Source organism: Terrapene carolina, unplaced genomic scaffold (assembly GCF_002925995.2).
Source record: "Terrapene carolina triunguis isolate 2854851 unplaced genomic scaffold, T_m_triunguis-2.0 Scaffold85, whole genome shotgun sequence".
Lineage (NCBI taxonomy): Eukaryota > Metazoa > Chordata > Testudines > Emydidae > Terrapene > Terrapene triunguis.
This window is the reverse complement of record NW_020664436.1, coordinates 40,149,410-40,176,113: the sequence shown is the minus strand read 5'-3', so window position 1 is coordinate 40,176,113 and position 26,704 is coordinate 40,149,410. Positions and strand designations below refer to the sequence as shown.

Below are 26,704 nucleotides of genomic sequence, written 5' to 3'. Positions count from 1 at the left end.
AAAAATTACAAAATGTAATATGAATATATTTTCATGAAATACAGAGGATTTTCTAAATATACAAATTCCTGACCAATATTATAAACCCAAATATAAAGGCACTTGTGCTAGTGCATGTGATGTGGAAAGTGAAACTGACCAGTGTTGTTTCACTGACTACACAAGGGCCTGCTCTGTCAGTGGTTCAGCAACTTGAACTCCCATTAAAGGAAATATCAATTGAGGGGTTCAGTCCAGCAAGGTGCTGAGTCCCCAAATGAGTGAAATGCCAAAATCAAAACAAAAAACCCTCCAAAATCTTATCATTTTAAACATCTAATTTCCATTTCACTGTTAGTTATTTCAGTTTAAATAATCTTAGGTGTTGTTAATAAGTGTTAAGAACTTTTTAAATTTCACTCTCAAGGTAATAATCATATTGTATTTCTTTTCATTTTGCTCTGAAAGTATCCTCTTGCCTGTGTTTGATGTGGTTTACTACTCTTGCTTTTATCTTTGTAGGCTCAGTTTGACATTGCCGTTGCAAGTGAAATCATGGCAATCTTAGCACTGACCACCAGCCTGGCAGATATGAAAGAGAGACTGGGGAAAATGGTGGTGGCTAATGACAAAAATGGACAGCCAGTGACAGCTGAGGATTTGGTATGTACAGTATAAAAGCCCTGTGACTAACTCCTGACTCTTTTGCTTTGCTGCTGAATCAGCAAAATGGCAACTATATACTGTCTTTTAGTTTTGTTTTTAACAATGCATGTGGGGCTTTGATCCCAAATCTGGCCACAGTTGGAACAGGATGTAAAACTTACCTTTGTCCAAGCCTTCTGGTAACTTCTGCTTCTGAAACCACTTGTCACATAAGTTAGCTTGCCTTAGAGGCAAGCTAATCAGGTGCTACAGAAAATCAAGGAGCTCCTTTTCAGGTGGTAATGTTTGCTATTGTTCTTATATAGTATTCTCAAATATTACAGTGGGGCTGCCTGATGAATGCTTGCAGCAGTAATCTTAAAAAATATATATATATATTAATTTAGGTTAGTGATAATGCTTGTGAAGCGTTAACTTTACACATCAGTAAGATCTATTTTTTAAGGACACACATTGGTTATTCTTATTCAAGTATCCATCCAGCAGTTCAGGTTATCTGCTAAATCGCCCCTTCCCACTTTCAGCTGTGAAAGAAGCATATACACATTTTTCTTGGCACCAAATTCTAATCCCATAAATAGCCAGAATGTGTCGTCAGCAGCCAGCATTCAACCTAATATCTCTTTATCTGTACAAATCCTCCCTCTTTTCTCTTCTTGGCCTGTGGGATCCTGAGTGGATAATAGCAGTCAGCAGGTTTTTCATGAGCAGACAGTACATCCTGGCCTCAGGAGCAATGGAAGCTTCCTAAAAGTAGAGGGCCCACCAGCACCCGAACCGTGGCCCTTCCCCCCGAGGCACTGCTCCCGCGCCGCCCCTTCCCCCAAGGCCCCGTTCCCTGCTTGCTCCTCTCCACCCCTTCCCCCCATTGCTCAGTTTAGCATTTATCTGCTAAAACTCTAAGTCTCTGCAGATCATGTTTAAAATGTATTTTTTTCAAAGCTTGTAACTTGGCCAGATGTGAACAGTTTTTCACAGAGACAGCAAAAGGCACATCCCTGACACACAGGTCAATCCCCTTGCCAGATTTCAAGTGCCTGCCCCAAAGCCTTGGGATGTTAGAGTTTTTCAAAGAGAAGGTCACCCACATTTTTTAACATGAGTAAAATATCATATTTTTCAATAGGTTCATTCTCAAAAATGGCTGAACTGTTCTGGCTTAAATTTTGCTAATTAAATAAAATAAAATAAATTTCAGCCTGAGGCAGACATCCAGCATGGAAAATTTCTGCCTGTACAGGTAAAGTTTTCCAAAAGCTATAAACAACTGAAAGCAGGGTTTTTATAATGGGCAACCTTAATAATAGGCAACACTACCAGCCACGCCGAGAATTTGTATAGATAAACCAAATTCCACGAATGTCTGTTGCCCAAAATTTATTTTTATACATTAAAATGATATTTTGACAAATAGTTTCTAGTTCATTATTTAATTTACGTTAATCTAAACCATTAATCCTCTGTCTCTTTCATTTGTTTCTGGATGTGAATAATGTTTAATACACTGTACAAAAATGCAATTGCTCTTAATTTCATCCTTCTATGTCACATATTTATGATAATACAATAATAAAACCTAAAATATACATTGGCAGATTGAAACCAGATGCAGAGGGGGTGGGGAGCAGGAGGAGAAGTAGAGAGAAATTAAATATTTCGTGAATTGAGGAGACGGCTTCCACAAATGTAATGAATTAAATATCTATGTGTAATGGAACATAAAGAATTATTTGCCAAAATGTGAGGTTAATTGTACAATATTCAGAAGGCTGAATTGCTTTTTGGCTGCTATACTGTAGTAGAAATTTGATGGACAGGTGCCATATCTCCATGTCAAATTACATAGGTAGGCTCTAGTTTAGTATTTCAGCAGCCATGAATAATATTAAATAAATATGTAGCTATTTGTTTAGTAAAAGAAGCTTCTCAGGTTATTATGCAAGGGTTTTTTTTTAACAGTTATTAAAATCTATTAGATTTTACAGTATCATTTTTATTTTATAAGTACTTTATAGCCCAAATATTTTTTCTGCAAACTTAGACTCCAGCCGTCAAACACATATGTGCTTAACTTTAAGCACAAACAGGTCTTGTTGAAGTCAGTGGGACTACTCAGATACAACTATTCACAGTCAACTTTTTTGTATTTAATAAACAGTTTACCCTACTAAAACTTCAGAAAAATATATCCCACAATTGGTTTTGTTATGACTGGAACAAAGAAAAGTCAGTTACCCAATTTCCTACTAGGGAACCCTCTGTTGTTCTCCTCTGCCCTATGGTCAATGTTCTTGAAATGTCTTTAAAATATGTAAATCAGCTTTCTCGTTTTCTAGTGGGCATGCAGTCCAACCTCCTCTCTAAAGCCAGAACTTCTCAACTGAGGGTGCTTTGGATAAAGCTCTCATGCACTTTGTAGTAGGTATTGTCTCAGAGAAGCACAACTGCCTCAGTGTCTCACAAATGGAGATGTGGGGTAAATTTTTCAAAAGCACCTAATTCCTATTTTCAAAAGAGACATAGGCACTTGAAGACTTAAACTCCTAGGTGTCTAAGTCGTTCTTGAAACTGGGACTTAAGATTCTAAGTCACTTAAGTGCTTTTGTAAAATTTTCCCCATGGCCTCTAATGTAGCTGGAACCTGATCCATGAATGACTTTGAAGATTAGGCCCAAGACTTCCAATTGGCTTTGGAAGTGGACTGGGAGCTGGTGGAGAAATAACAGTTCAGATCTGAGGTACTCATGGGGGTCTAATCCATGGAGAAGGTGGGCAGACACATTATGTACCAGCTAGAGGCTTTACATTATCATCACATTCAGCTTCAGACACAGAAATCGAGTCCAGGATTGACAAATGCATGTGGCCAGGTTCTTGTCTGGGAGGAAGAGATGAAATTTCCCAACAAATTGGGAGGTGTAAACTGGTTTGGTTTTTTTTTTTAATTCAGTAGTACTGTTAAGTCATCTAAACTCAGTCAAGAGTCAAACAAACTCTAGGCTTTGAACTACCTTGAAACGTATTGCCAGTGGGAATGTGGGGAGGGGTGCTTCTTGGTTAGTTCTCCAAAGCATTTCAATATAAATATTTTGCCATTGGTGCTCTGAAAATATCAGTGTTTGTTTCTTTCTTTTGGCCTAGGGTAATGATTCAGGTTAAATCAATGTGGTTCCATTACCTATGAAAGTGGCAAACAATGTGTGATGGCATAAAGAATTGCATCATAGGAACAAAATTTTGCCTTTGTGTTAAAGTCCTTACCTTCATTTTTTGGCAGTGTTTTTACTATTGGAATGTACTGCCTAGCATGTATATATTGCACTGCTTTTCACTAGGTGGAATCTGAAATGCTCAGCTGTGTGTTATAGTCCCTATGCTGCTAACAACTAATGTTAGTTCAAATGTAGGGGACTGTGCTTTTGGAACGGGAGAATCAGAATTCTACCCCCACCGGCCACTGTAGTGCTCTGAGTGACCATAGTGTGCAGCGTAGGCAAAACAACAAGCTTTTATGTTCACTACCTTAAAATGAAAACACGATTTTAAAGTCATTACTTTAAAATGTATGCTTGTTAAACTAGGAAGAACAATGTTTGACATGTTCTGTATTTGATTTCTAATTGCACAAGTCAGTAAACCTGAGATTTAGTGGAGAAATTGCTAAAAATGAGAAATGTTAATTTAATTTTAAATTGTTAGGTATTGGGGTGGGGAATTCAGTGCTTCAAGTTTTGTTTGGTAAATGCTTCAGGTTTTGGAAATGAGTCAAATGGCTTCCTTATACAGCAAGTAAAGTCATGTTGAACAGGTGAAAAATTTAATATCCTTTAAAAAAAAAATCTACACTTTATAAAAAAAATTTTTTTAAATAACCAGGATATAGGGAATCAAAAGCAACAGCATCATCAGTCATTTTTACTGAGTAGCTTGGGGGCAATAAAGAGGAAAAACTTTCAGAATATAGCATATGGTACACTAGTTGATAGAGTACTTAACTCGATGCTGACTTTTCAATGGCATTTCATCTCTATTTTTTCTCTTTGTCTAAAATAAATGACCTGTTCTTAGCTACAATATGTTATTTTGGTGTGTTTGTGGCTGTACAGAAAGGAACAGTGAGACGTGGTGGCAATCTGATTTTTTTTTTTAATATGTCTATTTCTATTTCATATGTCTCTGTGCTTATCATTAGATTGTTAGTCAGAGATGGAATAGCACCTTCTCTCTTTATGCGAGAAATGATAGACCCATATCTATTTTGGTAAACATCGGAATTTTGTGGTTCTTTGTTTCTGATCCCCAAAATGTAAACAAGACTTTTTTTTTTTAAGAAACGAATGTGCAATTGAAAATCTATTCAGTATTAATCCATAGACAAGGGACAAATATATTATCTCATTAACATTGTCTCATCCCATTTCACTGTAGTTCATTTTGTGATGACTGTGGATATTTAGACTTTTGTAACAGAGAGACTTACAACATGGCAATATTTAACAAAGAAATCCTAACGTGTGGCCTCAGTTTCCTTAATTCATATTTACCAGAGGCTAAGTATCATACATTATTCCTTTCTCTTCTGGAGACCTCGGTTCAAATCTGATGTGTTGCAAGTGAAAAATTAATTTGATGCAAATTAGTAGTAATAGTAATTATTGCAAAATCACCTCATAATATATTATTTTCAGGGTTTACATTGTTGGGCCTGTTGGTTCAAATGTAGATTCATTGGCAGAGCTGTTTGAGGAGTTCTGTACAGTTAGTTTGTAGGGATTAAAAATGAGAGGCAATCTCATGGTATCTGTTTACATCCTTTTCTCAACCATATGATTATATAGGTTTTGCAGAGACTGCCAGTTCATTTCTCCACCTTTGTACCTAGAAACCCATGCTATTGATGTCCATTCTCTCATGAGCGAAGTACATCTTTCATTTCTTTGTGCAGTATTGGCAAGCTTGTTGCCCTTTGCTTTCTTAGTGTTCTTGATGAGCCCACACTTGGTTCTCTTTCCTCTCCTGTGAGTGACCTTGGGCTAATTGCTGTTTCTCTCTCTGTCTCAGTTAGGGTGACCAGAGAGCAAGTGTGAAAAATCGGGATGGGGTGGGGGGGGTAATAGGCACCTATATAAGAAAAAGCCCCAAATATCGGGTCCCTATAAAATCAGGACATCTGGTCACCCTAGTCTCAGTTCTCTCTCTGTGAAATGGAAAAAATATTACTCTACCATATCTCTCACAGATGTTATGAGGGTAAATCCATTGATGTTTGTGAGGCATTCTGATACTATGCTAATAAAGGCATGAAGTAACTAAATCTAAATAGATTTCTCTTATAATGGTGATGGCATAGTATTACAATGTGTATAGTGAAAAACATTTCCCTTTTTTTGTGAACGAATTTTCTCTTTAGAACTAAAGTTTCATATTTCCAACTCATTAAACTTAAACTGTTTGAATGGGTGTAAAATAGGGATACTTATAATGTGCACTCTCTTGTTTTTTAGGGAGTAACAGGTGCTTTGGCAGTTTTGATGAAGGATGCAATTAAGCCAACACTAATGCAGACTTTAGAGGTGAGTTCAACTTGTGAACCTTTTTAGACATCTTGTTAGTCCTTGTTTTAAGACTCCATATTACTCCTGCCATTCTTCCTGCACTTAACTTTTTAGGACTCAAAGCAAATGTATATGCTGTGTTAGTTCCTCCCTTGTATTTGCTTTCCATGAACCTTTTGGTCTCCCTTATGGCTTTGACATGAGTTCCAAGCAAGGAGCAGTGAATTGTCCCAGTCACAGTCTGCCTTCCATTTCCATCTTCATGTGATAGGAAGGAAGTACCCAGCACTAGGTTTCTACCTGATGCATATGTCAGGTAGTTATGCTATGGGCTTGTTAAGTGCGTGGAACCAAGGCTCTTGCTAAATCCTTCCTCCTTGGGTGTGGAATAGTGGAGAGGAAGTAGCAGCCTCACAGAGGTTGCTCTCCCCTGCGCTGCTGTCTGTGATTCCAAATTCTGGAACATGGGAGACCTGGAACATGGGTGCCTTGCGTGACCAGGCTTGTGCCTGCAGTCTGACCCTTTATTGATGTAATGCTTGTAGAGAAGAAATTGAGCTTTGTTGCTTTTGGAAAGAGAATTTAAAATTTTCTTCAGGTCAGTATTTTTACCAGAAATCGGACAAGGATTATGCTTCTCCAGCCAGAAACAATACAGGGTGACTTCTGACCAATCACAACAAGCCAACAAGTGAACAATATTCATAAAAAAAGTTTTGAATAGTTAATATATTTGGGGAAAATTGGAATAGCCACAAAATTCTTTGAAATAAATTATTAGTTGTGGATTATTCATTCGGCTCTATTACAGACATTTATGTTGAGAAAAATAAATAATGGAGTGTTAGAAACTTAGTTTGTGTCATCCTAGAAAATTCTGTGCCAAATGCAAGTAGCTTTCCAGCTTTTTGTAAATAGATTTTTATTGTTGAAAAACTCAACTCTAAAAATATTTAGACAGTGCGTGATACACATAACTCCCTGTCCGCTCAACATATTGAAATCAACTCCTCAGTTTATAAGAACTTCAGCCCATGAGAATTCAAAACATCGTCAATTTTTTTGTTTTGAGTTTTTTTAATGGATTATTGCTTACAGAAGGAATTTGATACAACATGTTTTTCATTTCATCCAAGGAATGTTGTTATATTAAAATAGTTTGTCATGCTGTGTATTTCACGGTAGTTTGCCTTTTGTGAGATGAATAGGCTTCTCTTGCAAAGGTTTTTCTTTCATGCAGCTGTATAAAGAATGTATGTGTGTTTTGGTGACGTTCAGTAACAGAAACCAGAGATCATCCAGAACCAAGAAAAATGCTTCCATGAATTTGGGTACTAAATTGGTATCCAGACTACCTTTGAGGTACATCAGTCATGAAGTAGCTTTGATTCTGCTGTCTTGTTTGTATCACTCTATTAGCACTGTGTGTATCTGTTCCGAAATAGTATCATGTAAAGAGCTGTTGTTTTGCTGTGTTATTTTAAAAGAAAATGATAAATGTCCAAATAGTTTTATTTGATTCATGGGCATTTAGTCATGAGAGCCACACTTTTATTTTTCAGTTATTTTTCATTATGTATTTCTTTATTCACCCTTCTAAACAGTACTGATTTCTGCCTTTTATGTGGCACTAGTCTGTTCCGGTCCATTCCATGCTATGGCTGAAACACCCTGTGACGGTTTTCGGGGTACCCAGGACTCTGAGTCACCTTGCCACCCCGTGCCCTCCAGCAAGAGGGAAACTTGTTTGTGCTTAACTGAGTGTCGGCTCCCTGACACCACCAGTCACTCTCCTTTGGGCAATGCCAGCCCTGACTTTGCCTTGCAGGTTAACAAATAGTGCACTTGAGTCCCTTTGAAGCATTCCTCTGTAATATCCAGGCTCCAGCCCCTTCTCCACTGCACACTCACAGAAATACCAGGTCTGCTGTCCTCAAGGGACAATATACATATCAGATTGTATGATTCAATTCAGGATCAGCAACTTGCTTATTATCACACCATTGAGATATGCTTATAGTGAAATCAAGGATAAGTTTTTACCAGCGATTCCCCCACTCTGTCTCACCCTTGTTGACTTCATATCTTGTTGTTGATTTTGCATGTAAATGTGTCTCCATTGTGTTAGCTTGCAGTGCTTAATTTACATCCCAACAGAGAGACGGGTGAATAAGCATTTTTGTCTGACAGGAAACCTGTTTCTCCACCTAGGCTGTGATACAGACTCTGAGAACATATTTTCAGTATACATACATAACTCCTTACAAAGTATCTGTATGTACTTTTCACCAACAATATTAATAACCAGTGTGACCCTGGCTTTCATTTAAGACCTCCTGTGACATCCTTTGGCAAACTAGAATGTACATACCAAAATCAGGGGTATTCTTATAACCCCCTTGCCATCCTGCATTGAGGGATTCTTATGTTACTACCCCATCAATAACCATGATCAAAGACCATTGTGAATAGTGAGTTCTAGCATCATTTCCCTATCCCCAGTGCCTAGGGATTCCCCTCCTATCCCCACCCCAAAATCAATGTTGAAATACAATCACCACCAACAAAATCTGTATTAAAGGCAGCATTAGTCTTGCAGTCGGATCCTCACCCGCAGACCCTTGTACCCCTTTGAGTCCCTATTGATTTCAGTGCTAATTTATGAGCCACCTACCCAAACACAGACCTTCTTCTAATTCACCCTTTCTAAGGAAAAAAGATGTGTTTTTAAAATCAAATTACCTTGAATTAACTAATTCAAGATAAAATCCTGGTTAAGACCATGCGGATTGTAATGTTCACATGAGTTAGTAGATCAAGTTAGACTAGCCTTCCCCGTATTAATGTGTGTGTTCTAGGGATGACGAGCAATTAAAAAATTATTCGCGATTAATCACACTGTTAAATAATAGAATCCCATTTATTTAAATATTTTTGGATGGTTTCTACATTTTCAAATCTATTGATTTCAATTACAACACAGAATACAAAGTGTACGGTATACAAGTATTTGCACTGTAAAAAAACAACAGAAGTAGTATTTTTTTCAATTCACCTAATACAAGTACGGTAGTGCAAACACTTGATCGTGAAAGTTGAACTTACAAATGTAGAATTATGTACAAAAAAAAACTGCATTCAAAAATAAAACAATGTAAAATTTTAGAATTTACAAGTTCACTCAGTCCTACTTCTTGTTAAGCCAATCGCTCAGACAAACAAGTTTGTTTACATTTGCAAGAGAGAATGCTGCTTGGTTCTTGTTTACAGTGTCACCTGACAGTGAGCACAGGCGTTCTCATGGCACTGTTGTAGCCGGAATCGTAAGATATTTACGTGCAAGATGCACTAAAGATTCATATGTCCCTTCATGCTTCAACTACCATTCCAGAAGACATGCGTCCATGCTGATGACGGGTTCTGCTCGATAAGATTCCAAAGCAGTGCGGACCGACACATGTTCATTTTCATTATCTGAGTCAGATGCCACCAGCAGAAGGTTGATTTTCTTTTTTGGTGGTTCAGGTTCTGTAATTTCCACATTGGAGTGTTGCTCTTTTAAGACTTCTGAAAGCATGCTCCACACCTCATCCCTCTCAGATTTTGGAAGGCACTTGGGAGTCTTAAACCTTGGGTCGAGTGCTGTATCTATCTTTTGAAATATCACGTTGGTACCTTCTTTGCGTTTTGCCAAATCTGCAGTGAAAGTGTTCTTAAAACAAACAACATGTGCTGGGTCATCATCCGAGACTGCTATAACATGAAATATATGGCAGAATGCGGGTAAAACAGCAATACTGGCTACAGAAGTGCCATGCAAATGCCTTTTCTCACTTTCTGGTGACATTGTAAATAAGAAGAGGGCAGCAGTATCTCCTGTAAATGTAAACAAACTTGGGGGACTGTTGGAAGAGCACACGATAGACATTCTCCCTGCTGTCAGTTCCTGTGCCCCAGCCCGTCAGCAGCCTGCAGCATCTGGTAGCAGCAATTGTAGAGAAAATCTTGCTCAGCCCCTGTGGTCCTAGGCTGGAGCATGCTCAGTGCAGTTAGAATCTTAGAAGAATGTAGCTGCAGAACTTTTACAAGTTTGCTAAGCATTTGTCAACTGTGATTTTTCAAAGATTTTCAGCTCTGCCAAATTTGTATTTTTTCATGGGGACAACAAAAAGCACCTTCCTGAGACCAGTGCAACACCTTCTCTGCCTGCCAGATTTCAAGACCCTGCTCCAAAGCATGGAGATGCTAGAGCTTCAGTGAAAAGGAAGATGTTTTTTTTTAACATGAGCAAAATATCTTTCTCCTAATTTCATTCTCAGAGATGACTGAACCATTTTTGCTGAAACTTTTAAAATAAAATCAGCCTAAGGCAGACACCTGGCATGGAAATTTCAACCTGAAGAGTTAATGTTTGGCAAAACTGTAAGCAACTGAAAACAGGAGCTAATAATAGGAAGTATTGGGCAACCTTAACAATAGGTCATGGTACCAGCTCTGCATATAATAAATGTTGCACTTCAGCAACTTTTACATCTGATGTGACTATTATGCTTGTTTTAGCTGTACATAATGTTTTCTTAGTGTTTTATCCATGTCTGTCATGAAGGATACTCTTGTGAACTGCTCCTATAACATTTGACATTTATTTATACCATGTGTAGCAGAGAAACGACAGTATCTAACAACTCTGTGGAGTGGTAATATGGTTGCCCTGTAATCATAGCAAGGGGTGATAAATACCCCGTAAACATCTTGTCAGCTATTGATAATCTTGCATATTTTGCTTCATGCATGATTTTCTTCCTGCAATCTTTTGATAACCAAGAATTTCCCTTATTAAATGTATACACAATGCTGTTGATAGTTTGTATATATAGTTTATTAGGAATGGGTCGCAAAATAAGTGGCAGCTGTACATTCTAAGGCATTGTGAGATTTTCCATAAATTTTTAAGGAGGCTTTGGAGATGTCTGATGTGGGTCATTTGGAGGGGGGGGTGGAGGAGGGCGGTTGCTTTTATAGCTACGAAGGTCATTCTGAGAAGATATTTAATCCATTCATTCAAGAGTGTGCCTGAGGCACCAACTGTCTGTTTGGGGTTCATTCCTGTGGGTAATCAGCCCGTGTTTTTTTGCTCCAAGAGTTTTGTTGCCATCAAGAGCTAATGAGAGAATGAAACATTTAATTAACTTCCTTCTATTTTCTGAATTTTGGAACTCCATTGAGCTATTTTTGGCGTCTTTGTTTCACTAGGAGCCTTCTCTGATTAAAAGCTGCAGGATCGGGCCCTATATGTAGCTAAAAGTCTGTCAGATTAAAGTGCCTCAGGTGCGATTGTCTCTAATTAAACAAGCCTTTGGGGCCTTTGCTGCTTAAGGTCACTTGAGTCAGGCACTTAAGGACACATGATAACTTTAAAAAAAAAATGCTTTAGGAGCAGACACTATGCAACTCTTTTTCAGCTAGCTTTAGTTATCATTTTTTAAAACAGATCGCTCGCAGTACAGTATGTAAATCTGCTGAACAATAAAGCCCAAGGTAAAAATAAATTCAGTGGACTAGAGTCCACAATAGATTTTGATATGTTAATTTTACAGCTGTGATAGTTACACAGGTAATTCATTTAATATGGGGAAAATTGTGGATTATAGAAACAAACAGGCTAGATTTGTAGAAACTGTTAAAAGCCTTATTAAAAACATCATAGGAGGAAATGGTTTGTTTGTTTAACTTGGGTTTTAAGCTGTTTGGAGCGGGGGCCATCTTTTTGCTATGTGTTTTGTAACTTGCCTAGTGCATGATTAGGGCCCCTAGGATCTGCTGCTAACAATAACAAGCTTTGAATAGAGGGGAGGATCATACGTTTAGAACCTCACTTGCAATTTGAAGGTTTCCCTAGTTCAAGTTGAGTTTTTGCATACATTTATAAAACTCCACTGGCGTTTCACTGCTATGGTCCCTAGAGGACATAAAGGAACACTGACTCAAAAGAGCGGGAGTATAGTAATGTTGATAATCTATATCATTCTTTTTGTTCTAAGACATAATGTTTGTTGCTCTTTCTTTCTGGTCTTGCTCCACTGTTTCATCTTTAAAACATGTACAGCAGAGTAGCCATCAGATGGGTCATGGGAATTGTCTATCTTTTCGATAACATCCCCATTCACACACACGTGCGCTCACACGGATGTACACACACATTTTCCCACAAAGACAAATTGTGTTTTCACAGACGGATCCTGAAATTTTATATGTAGGAGGCTAAAGTACTGTTTTGTCTGTTTGAAGGAAAGTGATTGTGTGTGTGCAAACCACTCGCAGATAAAATATAAGATTAGATTATTGTGGTTGGCATTCTGTAATGGTGAGGACCAAAAATAGTGTCATTAAAACAGAAAAATTATTTAAAGGGTTAAGAGTAGGTCTGTCAAACGATTAAAAAAACGCGATTAATAGCGTGGTTAAAAAATTAATCATGATTAATTACTGTTTTAATTGCACTGTTAAAGAATAGCATTTCAATTGACATTTATTAAATATTTTTGCATTTTTGTCTACATTTTCAAATATATTGATTTCAATTACAACACAGAATACAAAGTGTACAGTGCTCACTTTATATTTATTTTTGATTACAAACATTTGCACTGTAAAACAAGATTTAGTATTTTTCAGTTCGCCTAATACAAGTACTGTAGTGCAATCTCTTTATCATGAAAGTTGAACTTACAAATATAGAATTATGTATAAAAAATAACTGCATTCAAAAATAAAACAATGTAAAACTTTAGAGCCTTCAAGTCCACTGAGTCCTACTTCTTGTTCAGCCAATTGCTCAGACAAATTTGTTTACATTTGCAGGAGATAATGCTGCCTGCTTCTTGTTTTCAGTGTCACCTGAAAGTGAGAACAGGCGTTCGCATGGCACCATTGTCAGCCCAGCCTCCCTTCATAGTCTCCATCGACGGGCCAGCCAGGCCGAACAGCTGGCTCCGCTGGTGCCACAGGAGGTGCAGTGGCACCAGGCTCCGTGCCCAGCCCAATGGTACTAGTGGGCACCGTGGCCTCCGATGCAGCCCCCAGTGGGGGCTTGCTTGGTGGCCAAAGCCTCAGAAGGACCATCAGCCTCCCTCTCCAAACCCCCCAGTAAGGAGTCGGTGGGACGTACCTCCTCGGCACCATGCCTGGAGACTGACCAGGTGGATTACGGCCCCTCCATCCCGCCAGGGGACTTTAGGGCCCATCAAGAACTCTTAAAAAGGGTGGCATCAAGCCTCCACCTCCACGTGCACCACTTTGGGCCTGTTGGTAAACAACACCAAGTCCACGTTAGTCCCGGTACAACGCATAGAGTTTATCGGGGCGGTCCTGGATGCCTCGTCGGCCAGAGCCTCCCTCCCACTGGACAGGTTCGAGACTCTGAAGGGGCTCATCGACACAGTCACAAGGTTTCCGGTGACAACAGCCAGAGCGTGCCTCCAGCTCTTGGGTCACATGTCGGCGTGCGCGTATGTGGTCCGTCACGCCAGACTCAGGATGAGGCCCCTCCAGCTCTGGTTGGCCTTGGAGTTCTCCCAGGCCAGAGACAGGATGGACAAAGTCCTCACAGTGCCCAAGCCAGTGATCACCTCCCTACGGTGGTGGTCCTCCCCGAGAAACATGCTCCAAGGGGTCCCATTCAGGGGCAGGGCCCCGTTGCTGGAACTGGTGTCCAATGGGTAGGATCTGGGGTGGGGGGACCATGTGGGGAACGTTCAGACTCGGCTCAGAATCTGACCCTCCACATAAATGTCAAGGAGCTCAAGGCGGTATGGCTGGTGTGCATGGCCTTCCACTCGCACCTGGAGGGCCGGGTGGTCAGGATCCTCACGGACAACACGGCCTCGATGTGGGACTTTTGTATAGCCCACGACATCTGCCTACAGGCCTTCCATCTGCCGGGCGCCCGGAACGTGCGGGCGGATCACTTGAGCAGGGACTTCTCCTCTCAGCATGAGTGGTCTCTCTACCCAGAGGTGGTGCACAGACTTTTCCAAGTGTGGGGAACTCCCCAGGTGGACCTGTTCGCGACTCGGCTGAACCATCGTTGTCCCCGGTTCTGCTCCAGGGAGTAGCTGGGACGGGGCACTATCTCCGATGCCTTCCTCCTGTCCTGGTCACGCCAGTTTTTCTATGCCTTTCCCCCATTCCCGCTGATCGGCAAGGTCCTGAAAAAGATAAAGACAGACAAGGCCCGGTTCCTTCTGATTGCCCTGGCATGACCCAAGCAGCATTGCTACGGGACCTTCACGAGCCTGGCGGTCACCCCGTCGTGACCGTTGCCATCCCGCCCAGACCTGCTCTCCCAGGACCAGGACTGCCTCCTCCACCCCAACCTAGTGTCACTCCACCTCATGGCATGGCTGCTCAATGGTTAGGTAGGGAGGAAAGGACGTATTCGGAAGGGGTTCAGCGCGTCCTCCTAGAAAGCAGGCGGCCCTCCGCATGCCGAGCCTACTCGGCAAAGTGGTCTCGGTTTTCCAGATGGGCGGATGAGCAGGATGTTTTCCCCGGTGGCCGCCCCGATCCAGCTGATTCTGAACTACCTCCTTCACCTTAGAGCCCAGGGTCTGGCGCCCTCGTCAGTCAAGGTGCACCTGGCGGCCATATCGGCCTTCCATCCGCTAGTGCAGGGCCACACGGTATTCTCCCATGCTATGACTGGCCGATTCCTTAAGGGGCTGGATCATCTCTTCCCGTATGTTAGGCCTCCTGTCCTGCAGTGGGACCTAAACCTGGTGTTGGCCCATCTTACAGGGCCCCTGTTTGAGCCGCTAACCACGTACTCCTGGTCACACCTCTTGTGGAAGGTGGCCTTCCTGGTTTGCGATCACGTCGGCTAGGTGAGTCTCGGAACTCAGGGCCCTGACCTCCGAGCCCCCGTACACAGTGTTTCATAAAGATAAGGTCCAGCTCCACCCACACCCTTCGTTCCTCCCGAAGGTGGTCTCTGCCTATCACATGGGTCAGGACATTTTTCTGCCGGTCCTCTGTCCCAAGCGTCCAGTGAGGAACGCCACCTCCACACGCTGGATGTGAGACGGGCTCTGGCTTTTTACCTGGAGCAGACTAAGCCGTTCAGAAAGTCCTCGCAACTGTTCATCACCTTGGCTGAGCGCATGAAAGGTCGGCCGACCTCCACTCAGCGGTTCTCCAACTGGATCATCTCATGCATCCGTACCTGTTATGACCTGGCGGGAATCCCTCTGTCACCAATTGTGAAGGCACACTTGACTAGTGCGCAGGCCTCATCGTCTGCCTTTTTGGCCCTTCTCCCCATTCAGGACATTTGTAGGGCTGCCACGTGGTCTTCAGTTCACACATTCACCTCGCACTATGCGACTGTCTCCCAGACCAGGGAGGGCACCAGGTTCGGCAGGGCTGTCCTCTGTCCCGAGAGTTTGTGAGCTCCTTCCCACCTCCAACAGATATAGCTTGGAATCACCTATTGTGGAATACACATGAGCAATCACTCGAAGAAGAAAAGACAATTACCTTTTCCGTAACTGGTGTTCTTTGAGATGTGTTGCTCATGTCTATTCCACATCCCGCCCTCCTTCCCCTCTGTCAGAGTTGTCTGGCAAGAAGGAACTGAGGATGGGGGGAGCATGCAGCGCCCCTTATATCGTGCCATGGAGGCGCCACTCCAGGGGTCACTAGAGCGCTCCCCTACGGGTACTGCTAGGTGAAAAACTTCCACCACCAGTGCACGTGGCAAGCACACACACTATTGTGGAATAGACATGAGCAACACATCTCGAAGAACACCAGTTACAGAAAAGGTAACTGTCTTTTCTCACTTTCAGGAGACATTGTAAACAAGAACCGGGCAGCATTATCTCCTGCAAATGTAAACAAACTTGTTTGTTTGAGCGATTGGCTGAACAAGAAGTAGGACTCAGTGGACTTGTAAATTCTAAAGATTTACATTTTTTTATTTTTGAATGCAGTTATTTTTTTATACATAATTCTACATTTGTAAGTTCAACTTTCATGATAAAGAGATTGCGCTACAGTATTGTTTAACATTGTTTAACAGTGCAATTAAAACTGATTAATCACCGTTAATTTTTTTGAGTTAATCATGTGAGTTAACTGCGATTAATCGACAGCCCTAGTTAAGAGTCATCTGGTTTTGTTAATTCTCTGAAATATTTTCTCTTATCAGGACTGAAGCATTTTAACTAATGTAAAGGAGATTTAAATAACTTCATTACTTCACTACCTGAACTCAATTATGATGATATTCTTTGGAGAACATACACATATTTGGGGTTAATTCCCACATATACCAAATAAATTATTTTAAATACATTTTAGTGAAAATAAAAAAAAAAAGGAGCAACTAGCTTTATTATCTAGATAATCTCAGGCTGTTTGCTTCCTCTCTCCAGTAATCTTGGAAGCATTAAAATATTTAATACAAAACATTATTTCCCTTTACAGCATTGGTGCTAAAGCCCATGTCTATTCAGAGTGCAATACACATAAAATTAAAGATATTCCCAGGCAATGAGTTGTCTCACATATTCTGATTCATGCAAAAGATTTTTGTCAATAGCAGTTATATGCTTCATTTAATTCTATCCTATTTTGTGGATGCTCTTTTAAAATTCTCCTTTTCTGTGATGCTTACAAAAATCTTGACAACGATTAGACTGCGGGTGTGTGGAGACCACATCCTATTATACTGACCAATATTCTCTCATTGTTTCCCTGTTCTCCCTCAGGATCTGTATCCATCTCTTGTCTCATCTTATACTTAGGGCTTCTCAACGCTACAAAATTAAGTCAACTTTATCTAATTCGACCTCGAGCCTCCGAATTAAGTCAATTGTGCGTGGCCACACCATGCTCACTGTCTCATGGAGTGCGTCCTCACTAGTAATGCCTGCATCGACGCACAAAGCAGTGTATCGTGGGTAGCTATCTCGAAGTGCAACTTGCCGTGGTGTGTTTTGGGAAGTTTGTGCAATGCCTCATGGGACCAAAACATTGTCGCAGGGGAGAATGGGAACATGGCGTCGGCATCCCATGATGCACTGTGCTCCCTCCCTCATATCAATGGCAAACAACCCAGTGGTTTTCACACCTACACCATAACCCCAGAAGCATGGAGGCTGCTCAGTTGTGCACTCTTGCTGTGGGCATCTCAAACACCTCGTGCCTTCTCCTTCAGTATTTCCAGAGCCGAAGTAGAGTCCGCCGCACGGAACATAGCGATGTTCTGAAAGCAGCCCTGCTGCAAGCCATAGAAAAAAACAATTCACAGTTGCTGCTGGCAGTCACAGAGCAGCTGCACTCTGTTGAGTACCGTTTCTGGTCCCGTGAAACAAGCACTGACTGGCGGGACCGCATCGTTTTGCAGGTATGGGATGATGAGCAGTGGCTGCAGAACTTTCAGATGCAGAAGGCCACCTTCCAGGAACTTTGTGCAGAGCTTTCCCCTGCCCTGCAGTTCAGCAACACAAAAACGAGAGCTGCTCTGACAGTGAAGAAGCGAGTGGCGATCGCTGTTTGGAAACTTACAACACCAGACAGTTACCGGTCAGTGGGGAATCAATTTGGAGTAGGTAAATCAACCAAGGGAGCTGCTGTGCTCCAAGTGTGCAGGGCCATTAATCGACTTCTGCTAAGAAGGGTAGTGAGTCTGGGAAACGTGCAGGACATAGTGGATGGTTTTGCTGCGATGAGGTTCCCTAATTGCGGTGGGGCAATAGATGGCGCACACATCCCCATCTTGGCACCATACCACCTTGCCAAAGAGTACGTAAACCAAAAGAGATACTTTTCAATGGTGTGGCGAGCACTGGTTGATCATGGGGCGTTTCCTTGACATCAACATGGGATGGTCGGGAAAGATTCATGACACGCGCATCTTTAGGAACTCGAGTCTGTTCAAAAAGCTGCAGTCTGGGACTTTCTTTCTAGACCACAAAATGAACATTGACAATGTTGAGATGCCGATAATTATCCTGTGGGACCCAGCCTACCCCTTGCTCCCATGGCTCATGAAGCCATACACCGGCTGTCTGGACAGCAGTAAGGAACAGTTCAACTATAGGCTTAGCAAGTGCAGAATGGTGGTTGAATGTGCCTTTGGTTGTTTAAAAGGGCTCTGGAGATGTTTACTAACAAGGTTGGACCTTAGTGAAGAGAACATCCCCATGGTTATAGCTGCCTGCTGTGTGCTCCATAATATCTGTGGAAAAGAAGGGGGGAAATTTTCCGCAGGGGTGGGCAGTTGAGGCAGATCGCATGGCAGCCATTTTTGAGCAGCCAGACACCAGGGCAATAAGAAGAGCACTGCAAGGGGGGCTTTGTATCCACGAGGCTTTGAAAAGCCGTTTCAATAATGAGTCTCAGTAATGTGAGCTGCTTATCTGCATTGTGCTTTCCCAAACCTTCACCTGGCTTGTATCACTGTCCTTGTAAAGCCAACCCCCCGCCCAAGCCCACTGCTTCTATTCAATAAAGAACATTTACTTTATTTAACAAACATAAGTAAAGAGGGAGAACAGAAAAAAAAAGTAACTTTGGGAGAAAGGGGTTATCAAGTTGGAACAGGAGAAACATTTTCAGCTGTGTAACATAACACCACATTCCAGACCATCAAAGGTCTGTGAATGGGCGGCTTCTGTTCCTTGTACCCTCCCTCTGAGTTAAGTGAAAGGGATAATGGGGGGACACGTTTTCACTCTCAAATTGCAGAATCTCTCATGTGGGGCCCCAGTCTCCTATCAGCCACTTTAAACTACTTGACCACCCATTCCAAGCACAGTAAAGGCACATTAACGGCCGCGTGGTTTGGCGATCCAGAATGTATAGGGTGGGGTGCGTCTACATGCCTTTTTTTTCTTGTAAGAGCACTTTTAATGAGAACTTCCCCCATTTCCCCTAGTTGACCCTCTTCGATATCAATCTCCTGAGGGTAACAGAGGCAGAAAGGAAGGAGATGCTACAAGCACCTGGGTATAGACCCGGTCCTTATGCTGCTATGCTGTGTACTGCAATGATGGCAGCAGAATTAATTCAGGAGTTGTGTGGGAAAGTGTCCTACCATGGTGGAAGAAGTAAGACTGCCTTGCCCAGAAACCTTCTGCAAAGGATTGCAGAATACCTCCATGAAAGTTTCCTAGAGATATCCATGGAGTATTCCAGGGCTATCCCAGTCCACATAAACAGTCTTTTCTGGGGGCCACCCGCTGCGTAGCTGGAGCGCCCTCTTGTAAGCAGAGAACCACAGCACCTTGCTTTTTCTTCACAATAAACATGCAATGCCACTGAATGTGTGCCCCCGCTAAAGTTTAACTGGACTTTGATTGTAACTGTATATTCACCAGAGGTGCCTTCCACAGCATCACGGTCAGCTACCGTGACGTCCTGCAACCCACAGGGCTCCAGGGTTAAAAATATTTCCTGGCTCTTGGGGAGAATGGATCTACCACTTGCCTGTTGTCGTCTCCTCCTCCTCCTCTTCCTCATCTAACATATCATCCTTCTTGCTGTCTCTAGACTCACATGCCTGTGAGGTGTCCATGTTGCTTGTGGGGGTGCTGGTAGGGTCACCCCCGAGAATCGCATGCAGCTCGTTGTAGAACGCATGTGTGGGGTTCAGCACCAGAACGACTGTTCGCCTCCCTTGCCTTCTGGTACGCTCAGCGAAGTTCTTTTATTTTCACACGGCAGTGCCGTGTAGCCCTTCTCTCCCATTCCCTGAGCGATCTTTGCAGAGATGTCGGCATTTCTTCTGCTGGATCGGAGCTCTCCCTGCACACACTCTTCTCCCCACACAGTGATGAGATCCACCACCTCCTGTGCAGACCAGGCTGGAGTGTGTTTGGGGCGTGTAGGCTCCATGATCAGCTGTGCTCAAGCTGGCACACTCCCAATGTTGATCAAACAGGAAATGGGAAATCAAAAGTTCCCGGGGCTTTAGCAGGGGAGGGCTGTTTCCTGTGTACCTGGCTGCAGTGCAGCAGAGTTGAAAATGATCTCCAGAGTGGTCACAGATGAGCATTGTGCGACACCACTTGGAAGCCAATTAAGTCGAATTACACAACGCTGCATCTGCACTACCTCGCAGTCAACCCATGAAAATCAAATTAAGCACTACGCCTCTCGCAGAGATGGATTACGGAAGTCGACCTTAGAAGCGACTTAGGTTGGCATAAGGGACCTGGTAGTGTAGACACGTACATTAATAGGTCGACTTAAGGCAGCTTCCTTCAACCTAACTTTTTAGTGTAGACCAGGTCTTAGACTGGGTCTGGGACCATCTTTTATTCTGTGTTTTGTACAGTACCTTGGGCTCCTAGGCACTACAGTAATACTAATATAATACAGTATCCTGTTGTGTTTAACTACTGTCATTTAGTGTTCTGTTATGAATGAAGATCCTAAAACAAAAGTGATCGTTTGTTGCTTCTTAACATCTAGACTTTCACATGAATGGGGCTATATGCCCCTGAGATTTCACTAAACGCAATCCCCCAAAAAATTATCTGTCAACGATGTCGTTGTTATCTCTTAACTATCATATGGTTTCCAGTCCCTGTGCCCCCTAGGTAGTTTTTTCAAAATTGTATACATCAAAAAAGTATACACCTATGGAGTCAGTTCCTTTCTCTGGCTGTTGTATTACCTGGGATGTAAATTCTCTTTTTGTATCTTCCAGGGAACTCCAGTATTTGTGCATGCTGGACCGTTTGCTAATATTGCACATGGAAACTCTTCAGTTTTGGCAGACAAGATTGCCCTGAAGCTGGTTGGAGAAGAAGGATTTGTGGGTAAGGTTCCCCCCCCCCCCATTTTATTATTATTACTCTCTCATGACCAGTTCCTGCCAGTTGTTGGATTTAGTGTGCGGGTGCTGGGTGGTGTTGGTGGCTTGTGATATACTGGACGTCAGAGTAGATGATCAGATGGTTCCTTCTGGCCTTAAACTCTGACTGTACAATAAGGTGTCAAACAGTAGCTGTATTGCCGCAATCAATAAGTTAATATTGAAGGATAAAATTGTACTGACAAACTATGTTGATAGTGTTCCAGACTGAAGTTAAGAATATTGTTTAATACTTCTTCAAAAGTCATAGTGTAAAAATGGCAGCTTCTTACTCTGTGTCTGCTCTGTTCACTTTACTAACTACATCCCTAGCCTGCATTGAGAGTCACATGAATGGACAGAGCCCTATTAACACCAAAGAGGTTCTGTGGATTTCCACCTGCACAGTTTTTATTGCAGGACCAGGGCCTAAAATACATTTTTACTACTTATTAGCAGTTCAGGACCAATATAGTTGTGGAAGAGGACTGGATCCTATTATAGCTCAAATCTCTCAGCAGAATGATTAGTTAAATTACAAAATTTTTAGTAGTGGAGATATCAGAAATCAGAAAGAATTCAGCTTGAGTTTTAGATTCCAGGTTGAGATTGTGCTGCTGACATTTAGAAATAGAAAATTGTTTACATGTAAACGGACTAAATCGTATATGAAAGTCAAACATGGAATCTGATGGAACAGTTTCAAGTAACATTTTTATAGTATAATTGCTATTTAAATACTCCTCCACTGTGTTGTGAAGCCAAACAATAACAGCACAGTTTGAGAGCAGGAGAACCAAAAAGTCTCTTTATAATGATCTAAACTGAGTGACAGGCAAAATAAATGCAGAACTTAAATAATGAAAAGTAAATTAGTTTTTAAATAGTCTTTTGTTTACTTTTAATTTTGAGATTATTAATAAAGATTATTTTTATCATTCCCAGAGTTATGTTGATATAGATTGATGATTCTGGTTAAGCAAACGTAAAGATGTTTTTGTAAAATAAAGTGCTATGGTAATTGTAAGTTGTTAAACAGACACAGCTATATTCTTACTTCATTCCAAACATAGGGGAAATAATCAATATTAGGCGTTTTCTCTCTAGAACCACTTTGTCCTTTTCCATTCAACAGTTTCATAAGATGGCATTATAAACATGCTCATTTGGTCCGTTTTCATTAGCAATGTATAACCCTAAAAAAGACGGCTGGGCTATGTACTGCAAACAAGTTCACGTGCCTTGTAATTTTAGCATGCACATATACATTGTACAGAGAGGTGAGGCTTTTATTTTGTGAAAACATTTCAGTTACTGCTGCCTATTTCTCTGGTTCCTGCTGAGTTCTAAAATATAAACATCTTGTGTAAGGGAAGATGTGTATTTTTTTTAATCCTCACTATAGATATCAAAGGTAACACTGAATTTCTTACAGTTTAGTTATTTTTACAAATATGCTTGTGATGACTGAAAACAAACTGCCCTGCTTTTCTAACTTTTCACATCTTGGAATCCCTAGCAATCTTAGATGCAGTTTATTTTTACTATGACTATGTTGGGAAACTGAGCGACTTACTATCTAACCTATTTTGTCACCACATAACACCACGGCTAACAGATATCAAGTGTACACATAAATGTCAGTGGTATGTGCCTGCTCCCTTTGAGGAGTTGTGCTCACCCTTTGTCAAGGAAGTTCCCATCCAGGGATTCTCTGAAACCTTGTCTGCCCTTGGATTCACAGGTAGCAATGGAAGAGAGTCCTTTTATCCACTGATGGATTGGCTAGGACATTATGACTTTTTATAGCAGTGTGGATGTGGACTTTGCTAGAATTGAATCAGGTTATTCATCTAACATGTTAACATTAAAATCCTCCATAAGTAGTAGCTTGCTATTAGAGAGACTTTGTACAGGATAGAGTACAAAACTGGCAGTAAACTCTTTAGGTTATCATCTTCAGGAAAAGTTTCTTCCATTTCTGATCTTAATGCTGGAGAAATTCATGTATATGCATGTTTTAGACCCAAACAGAGGACAAATTCTTCTCTCAAAAGATGTTTACAATATTGAATTTATCAACTTACCCTACCAATTATTTTGACTTGGTAGGGTATGCAGGGGTCTGAGACATAGTTACAGATGGTTTGTCATTCACGATGCTGTAAACCAAACTACATTCACCGTGGTAGAGAAAAAGAAGGTAGTCTTGCGTAAGATGATGATAATGAGCCTTATAAAAATAATGCAAACATATGGGTAGAGGAAAACTTTTAAAAACATATTGAAGCTGAATAGTCATAATAACCATGATGAATTAAACCCCATTAAGATCAACATTGGATGTAACAGAAGATACATTAATTGTGTAAAGTATCTGTTCGTTATACTTTTTTTCTCTAATTTAAGTAGCAGTGGAGATTTAAAACCAAACAGATGTAAGGGACCGGGGCACAGGTGGTCTGGCCTAGCAATCACAGCTCGGCTGGAGTCTGCATGTGAGGGACTGTAGACAGTGAGCAGGAGTTGGAGAAATCATTAGAGAAGCGGTTCTCAAACTTCATTGCATCATGACCCCCTTCTGACAACAAAAATCACTACACGATCCCAGAAGGGGGGACCGAAGACCGAGATCCGCTACCTCAGGCGAGGGGGGCCAAAGTTGAAGCCCAAGGGCTTCTGCCCTAGTTGGGGGGCATATAACCTTAGTCTTGGGCCAGGGGGAGGTGTGGGCTTGGGCTACAGCCCTGGGCAGTGGGGCTTGGGCTTCAGACTTGCTGGGGCCAGGGCCAACACCAGCCTTGGCGACCCCATTAAAATGGGGTTGTGACCCACTTTGGGGTCCTGACCCACAGTTTGAGAACCCTTGCACTAGAGCCGGGTTTGGTAAGCAAGAGTCAGGATCGGAGTCAGGCTGGGATCTGAAACTGGAGATCAGAAGACCCAAAGTTGCCCAGATAATTTCCTAGGGCACCCTCCAGGGTTAAATAGGGTGCTTGGCCAATCAGAAGGCTGCAGGATAATGTCATTCTTAGTCCTTTAGGTTGTACTTCTTGTGGTACCTACTCTTCAAAGTGCTCCCTGGTTGTGGGTCTGTGTGACCACCCAGGGGCACTTTGGGAATGTCTGCAGACCCAGGTTCTAGTCCATGGATCCTTACAACAGGTAGAAATTGCTTGATTTGTCTGTATTTCATTAACTTGAGTTTTATATCTCTTTTTTATATACTATGGATTTACCATTCACTTATCATGGGATATTCATCTTGCACAGGTCATTTTTTAACCTCTCCTAATACTACTGTCCTTGGAAACAAAGACTCACCAAACGGGGACGTATTTTTGTTGTTGTTGTTGTTTTCCTGAACAGCAGCAAAATTAGTTGCATAAAATCATTTTGGATAAAGTTTTTTTATTTTTTATTTTTTTTAATTTTCAAAACATTGAAAATCAAAGTTTTAATAATGGTTGTAATATCTGGAGTCATTTCAGGCCTTTGTATCATTGGGCAGTGATTGGTGGGCATTTGAATTTAATTTTTGTTTGCAAGAACAATGTTCTACTCAATGTTTGCATAGGACCTCTGACCTGACGTCTCGTGGCTGTCAAATGAATAGCAATAATTAAGAAAATGGTGAATTATTCATGAAAATGTAGAGTTGTAGTCATTATGGAAAATGAGATTTTCCAAGTAGACTGTATGCATTTAAAATGTTTAATGCAATGGTGGTAATCTGTTTAAAGTGCACTGATATTGCAAGAGATGGATTTTCTTTATCACTAGTTTTGCTGATGTACATCTGGACAGGAACTGTTCGTTCCCACGTGATAGTCTGAAAGCCCATACTAGGTGGGAACACTTTGTACTCTTGATACATTAGTTATTCTCTGATAATGGAATCAATATTGCATTAAGATGTATAGCAGATATAAGCCCTGTTCACTGTTACGTGCTTTCCTCAAATAAATCAAAAGCTTTTTAAGGGTTTAACATTTTTAATGTGTTCATTTTAGTGACTTCTATTGCTGCATCCAGTAACCTTTCCACATGGCAGGTCTGATTGATATTATCACAATGGAAGGAGGATGTGGCCAACACATTTGAATCTGTATGCAAGATGTAGAAGGTGAAAGAACTACCTTTGTTGCTGACTATTATTTCTGCGTTCAGTTCAGCTTAGTGTTGCTCTCAGCCTGTATTTGCACTTCATATCATTTGCTATACACTTGTCTGTTTAAAATTCTTTTCTCTTCCATCGTTTGGTTGATTATTTATTTATTTATTTATTTATTTATTGGATCCACTTCCTCTGCCAGAGTGTGAGGCAGTGTAGTTAGGATAGTTTTGTCAATTCTCAATTTTCTTCTGTAGCTACTCGATAGGGGGTGCACTTGAAATGCAGAAAATAAATCTCTATAAAACTGGGCTCTTTTTAGCTTTAAGTAATGCAGTCTTTGGTCCACTAAGAGAAGGCTTTCCTCTAAACTGTGAATTAATAGACTCTTATGCCTCGATTTAGCAAAGCACTTCAGCACATGCTTAACTTTATGCACATTTATACCCATCTCTGTTCAGCAAAGCACTTAGGCATATACTTTAAATCAATAATGTATTTAAGTGATTTGCTAAGGTGGGGCCTTAATTACTTTATCTAATGGAGAGATTTTGGGGGAAAATTTCTCACTGTTGCTAGTAAATAGCAGTAGCAACAGCGAGAGCTTTTTAAGTATCATGTTATCTGACTCTGTGCAGAAAAGATCTAAAACAAATGGCGTAAAAACTGCCCCAGCCCCCACTGGGGCCCTGTCTACATTAGTGCTACCACCAGGAGCTACACTAAGCTGCATTGTGAAACATTCACTAAAAAACCCTGCTTTGTGTCATTGAGTCTTCAGATCTGTGACATGGAGATTGTTCAGTTGCAGAACTATGGCGTCAATACTTCTCTCCTCAGAGAGCGAAGGATGGGCTTGTAGTTAGTGCATAGGACTATGGCTCAGGAAAACTGAATTCAGGTTCGGGCTCTGCCCCATACTTTTGGTATGACCTTGGGTAAATCACTTACTGTCTCCATACCTCCACTCACTATCTGTAAAATGGGGATAAAAATATTTTCTCTGTCTATCTTGTCTAATTAAACTGTGGCTTTTCAAGGCAGGAGCTGTCTCCTGCCGTGTGTTTGTACAGTACCTAGTGGCACAATGGAGCCTTGCTCTGAGCTGGAGCCTCTAGGTGCTACGATAATATAAATAAATAATAATGAAAGTAGAGATAGAGCTATTGTGAATAGCTAATTGTAGAGGCTCAGTCAGACTGTTTATTCCCCTTACTTGGAGCTGAATGTTGTTTAATTCATGGGAAAGTGTATTATTTATCCTTTTGTATTGACCAAGAGTATTTGTGTCTGCAAGCACAATAAACCACCTTGCCTTAGTGTTCATTTCTGCGCATGAGCTGGTGTTGCTTCATTGTCTTTTCTATGTCAGATCATATATGAAGAGTTATGTTGAAAAACTGCAAAAATCTGCATGAAAAAGGCTCCATCTTGAGTTTTTAATAGTTTATATAAAACAGGCACATATTATAACACAGCGTACTTAGTGTTAAAGGTGCCGTGTGCTGTACTGTAACTTGAGTCTAG

General features: G+C 41.3%; 1 protein-coding gene across 2 annotated transcripts in view; it reads left to right on the top strand.

Moving 5' to 3' along the window:
• Nucleotides 1-26,704, top strand: part of MTHFD1L (methylenetetrahydrofolate dehydrogenase (NADP+ dependent) 1 like) — a 219,306-nt gene that overhangs the window by 84,292 nt on the left and 108,310 nt on the right. For both annotated transcript variants that reach the window (XM_026649763.2, XM_026649762.2), the window contains exons 18-20: nucleotides 502-642; nucleotides 6,150-6,218; nucleotides 20,917-21,028. In XM_026649763.2, coding sequence (XP_026505548.1) covers nucleotides 502-642; nucleotides 6,150-6,218; nucleotides 20,917-21,028 — 322 coding nt within the window. The remainder of the gene's footprint in view (nucleotides 1-501; nucleotides 643-6,149; nucleotides 6,219-20,916; nucleotides 21,029-26,704) is intronic.